Source organism: Haliotis asinina, chromosome 9, assembly GCF_037392515.1.
Source record: "Haliotis asinina isolate JCU_RB_2024 chromosome 9, JCU_Hal_asi_v2, whole genome shotgun sequence".
NCBI lineage: Eukaryota > Metazoa > Mollusca > Gastropoda > Lepetellida > Haliotidae > Haliotis > Haliotis asinina.
Window position 1 is genome coordinate 32,465,392 of NC_090288.1, and position 4,342 is coordinate 32,469,733.

The 4,342-nt window shown below is 38.5% G+C and overlaps 1 protein-coding gene across 2 annotated transcripts; it reads right to left on the bottom strand.

Annotated features, from left to right (window-relative positions):
* Window positions 1-225: 225 nt before the first annotated feature.
* LOC137296938 (uncharacterized) lies at window positions 226-4,120 on the bottom strand. 2 transcript variants are annotated; one of them, XM_067828849.1, is made up of 5 exons: window positions 3,595-3,649; window positions 1,286-1,508; window positions 945-1,043; window positions 436-502; window positions 226-297 (listed from the first exon to the last, which is right to left on the bottom strand). In XM_067828849.1, the coding sequence occupies exons 2-4, from the start codon at window positions 1,488-1,490 to the stop codon at window positions 471-473; spliced, it is 336 nt and encodes a 111-aa protein (XP_067684950.1). In that variant the 5' UTR covers window positions 1,491-1,508; window positions 3,595-3,649; the 3' UTR covers window positions 226-297; window positions 436-470. The 2 variants fall into 2 exon arrangements, with proteins under 2 accessions (XP_067684950.1, XP_067684951.1); XM_067828850.1 differs by lacking the exon at window positions 3,595-3,649 and adding an exon at window positions 4,109-4,120 and having other exon boundaries at window positions 227-297.
* Window positions 4,121-4,342: the final 222 nt, after the last annotated feature.

Here is a 4,342-nt window from a genome sequence, read left to right on the forward strand (position 1 = left end):
TCATGAGATTGTCTGGCCGAGACTCTCATATTTGCTCCGTTGCTGAAATACTGCTCACTAATGCGTTAAACGTCAAACAAACTGCGGACGCTTGCTCACCAATAACAACTCAAATATGTGACACATACTTGTAGACATACACATATGGCGCAAGGTCCAGTCTACAGTTGGTGAGTCAGTACGTGACAGAGTCGCATACATCAAGTAGTAACCGAAACTGAAAAGTCTGCTTCATGGTTTTATTATCTCTAGAGATCAGGGAGATCGCATTTCGTCATTTGTCTCCGGGTTTTGATCCTGAAAAAGAATGATTTAGATTTTATTCTTCAACCCAATAAACTGTATATATTCCAGCTTTCACAAAATATTGCAGTACCAATGTAATTTAGGAGCAACCGTACGCTAGAATGTAGAACGCATCATAGTTTTACCTACACAGAATGTCCCAAGATCTGTTACTTGCTTGGCAGTCAAATACTACCCGTGGACCCAGCACTGTTGCCTAGGAACAAGATAAGAACATAAATTCCATATTCTATTACCTTAGTTGCCATGGAAACGTTTAACAAATGAAACCTCATTTGTGCACCCTATCACTGTTACTAAAGCTATTACCCCGTATAAAATTAGTTTGTACATTTGCAATGATTATGTTTATTGGATCCCCTAGGTGTGTCAGCACAATACATATCGTCATGTGCTACGTCAATGTGATGACGTAGATCACACACAACATTTCTGCTCCATCAAGCAGAAAGGCGATGATATAACACTCATACTGTTCAAAGAAGTGTTATTCCAAAGACGTTGACACTAGTCTCTGAGAACAACCAATTGCGGTTTCCTTAAAACAGTGGAAATTGTATATTCAATAGGGCCTTATCGTCTAAGGACGATCGATCAATATCAGCGTTCATAATGTACATATTGTAACACAGTATTACCTGCTCTGTCAGCAGCTGCAACAGCCTCATTGACTTCTCTTGCGCTCACCACATCTTCGTTCTGTAACTGGTAATCGTCCCTTTCTTTATTCTCTTCAGCTGAAATGTGTGATGTCCAAAACTTAGCATAACAAGGGGTATAACAAAGAGAGACAACCATTGTTATGATTAAATGATGAATGGTGGTTTGAATATTATTCACGCTATTACCCCATCAATGAAATAGTCAGTGTTCCATAGTTAAATATGATCGAACCAAGGTGTAATTAGACATTGTTATTATAATATAATCAATCTAGGCATCCAGCTGTCTTGCTCCTAAATACGTAGCAACAGATTACCTCTCTTTCCAGGATTCCAGTTATGTTTAAAGTTCGTTTGGACCCCGGTGCATTTGGACAATCGGCTCGCTGCGCTCTTGATGCACATCGTTGTACTTCTCCAGGCCATCCAGTAGAGGTCCCCGCCACGGGTCAGGGCCCGATGCCCATCAACACTGACCGCCAGAAGGCAGACCAGCACAGCCACAATTAGCATCGGCTTCATTACGTCTCAAGACAGGATCTGCTGGCGAAACGATTTATGCAACTATCTATCTGTGGTTGCAGTGCTTGCCGTGAAAACAACTTTGTAATAGAAACACACAAATGATCGCACTTTGGCTGCCTTAATCTCTTTTTCGACACCATTGTCACTTTTATTTGTCTATTTGTGAGAAATTTCCAGTGTTTTGACGTTACCTTTAATGTACGATAGTAATTTCAGTGATCATCTCGTTATTTTCAGGTTTTATGAAACCTCATAATTTTGACTTTAATATTGATGGATATGTAGCAATGAAGACAAATTCCATTTTTTTAAAAACATTGTAAATACAATACAGTGAATATATGTTTTTTTATATTATGTTTTTTATGTTTTCGATTCTCTTATATAACCAGAAACGATCCAAGTAACTAGAAAGTTTCGAAATGTTCTTACTATTTAAATACACTAAAATGCACCTAAATATGATTCGAGTTACGATAAAATAATGACAATAACTGAACATAAAGACACAAACACACTCTCTCTCTCTCTCTCTCTCTCTCTCTCTCTCTCTCTCTCTCTCTCTCTCTCTTGCTCTCTCTCTCTCTCTGTGTTTCAAACTCAAAGAGCAAATACAATAGTGAACGATAAAACATATAATTACTTGTACTGGAAGGAACATGTCTCCGAAAGTAAATCATGTTGAATTCACACATCCCTAAATCACATTTGGATCTTTTCTTTCAGGTATACATATAGCCAGTGTTTGCAATACCCTGATTTACATGTACAAGCTGGCCATCAGGGCCTGCTGCTACATGCAGGCTTAAAAATCTACAGGCCCTGAATCAATTCTGCAGGCCCATTTGGTTAAAGTCAAAACAATAAACACAAAATAGACTACACTGTACACAGTTTGACACTGTTTGTGCAAAATCAAGCAAGGTCTAAGGCACACAGAGGAGTTCATATTTGTTAGACTGGTGCTGAGTACAAGGGAAGTAAAACGTGATGGATCGTTGATGATTCCCGAGCGTTAATAAAGGAGAAATGGGGAAACATTCCAGTTGAAAAATAATCGACAAATAATTTACTGAAGGCCATAAGGGCCTGTTATTTCAAACGCTACATATAAGGCAAGACAATACCAAACTGTGTTACTATTTGCATGATTATTTCATCATCTACAAAGATGTAAATATACTTTACGTACATGATATTTGCTACCAAATGGCACTGATTCCACTGCAAGCACCATGAGACTTTCTGCTGTTCAGTTAGCAATCAGTGGAAACAGTCAATATGTTTCTAGGCTGTGAGTTCTGCCAAATACCGTTTCTTCCGCAAGCGACATTGATGACGAAGATCGTTTCAGTGAAAATGAATTGTTTGATTGACTTGTTAGAAACCTGATAGACGAGAGCACAAGTGGTGTCGACTGCGATGATCCTTTGTGCGATGGATTTACTCGTTTGAACCCCACAGTTCTTATGACCAGGTTTTAAACATTTCAAAGTTGACAAGATATATATTAGCGTTTGTATACGTTCCGTTTTATAGCATAGTGATTGCAATATTCGACAAAGCAATATTGAAAAGATCTCCTTTGCTTATTGACTTTTGATTTTTTTCCATGTGATTGTCACTTTCCGAAAATAAGCCCGGGCTGCTATCTGGTGTCAAAGTTCACTTATCAGAAACCCTATTTTCTGTACAGAAGCCGTGGGCTTGCTTACTTTCAGAAAACACCTGTGAAAACACTTGATAACACATTGATGCATGAACAATTTACTTCACACCCCATAGAACGAGTGGCCAACACTTAGACGTCCACATTAAATGAAATCTATTTGCTGCAAAGTATAAATGCCCTAAGAATGAAAGACTACGTTACGGGATGTTCTTTGTTCATCTGGTAGTTACTGATCTGATGTAAGACATTACAAGTATACTGTGCTCTATCCTGTACATGCGTATTTGTCATCAGACCTGAGGTATACCACGGCAAGTGGTGTAGGACGTAGCTTTGTCCGTCCAATCTTCAAAGCAATATATATGTATATTTACAAGGTGTATCCCTGAAACCTTTCATGAGTATTGGAGAACATTTCTGTTGACATACATTTCCTGTAACTGGCGGTCCTTTTCAGCACCACATCGATTTCCTGTATACCTGATAAAAATATACAAAAATACTTCACTTTGATAACTGATGTCTTCACTTTGCGCTAAATGTCAACTGGCAACCCAAAAGGATATCTACAATCTGTAGTATTCTCTAAAAGCACAAGACTGTTTCACGTTTATGAAAGGATATCCTACGAAGTAGACACACATAGAAAGTGAATTAACCTCGATCCATTTCAGCTTTTTACGTGAATACCACGGGTGAGCTTGTAACTTGTCAGAAATGGTTTATGATTGATAGTGTTGGTGAGGCCTTTCATTATGTGAACCCTAAAATCTAACGACCGTGACCACCTGGTCGATTCAGTCCCCTGATATGACAAGGATAGATATCCTTGGATCTCTTTTAAGACCACAAGGGGCCAATACGGCAATGAGGGAAGAAGATACCATTATGGCGCTCAAATTCACATGTTATTTCAAAATGAACGAGCAGAAAGAATACTTACTTGACACTTGTATCTTCTGGCGAGAGTGATTTACGAATATCAAGGTAGCCTTTTATATACAAACAGTTTTAACAAATTAACCGATATGATAATAATATATTTACAAATGAAATTAGCCCGTGTGAGAGTTGGAAACATGTTTCCTTTCAAAGGTACAGCTGTTCCAGGAACACCTGATCGTTCCTTATCAGTGACTGCATTGGCGCCACACCTCGGTATATGTGTAATAAATTT

Excerpts from the sequence above, each read along its gene's own strand:
- LOC137296938 (XM_067828849.1), bottom strand. The coding sequence starts at position 1,490 with ATGAAGCCGATGCTAATTGTGGCTGTGCTGGTCTGCCTTCTGGCGGTC. Across the intron at positions 1,044-1,285 it reads CTGGAATCCTGGAAAGAGAG|CTGAAGAGAATAAAGAAAGG; the intron begins GTAATCTGTTGC and ends CACACATTTCAG. Across the intron at positions 503-944 it reads TGCAGCTGCTGACAGAGCAG|GCAACAGTGCTGGGTCCACG; the intron begins GTAATACTGTGT and ends TCTTGTTCCTAG.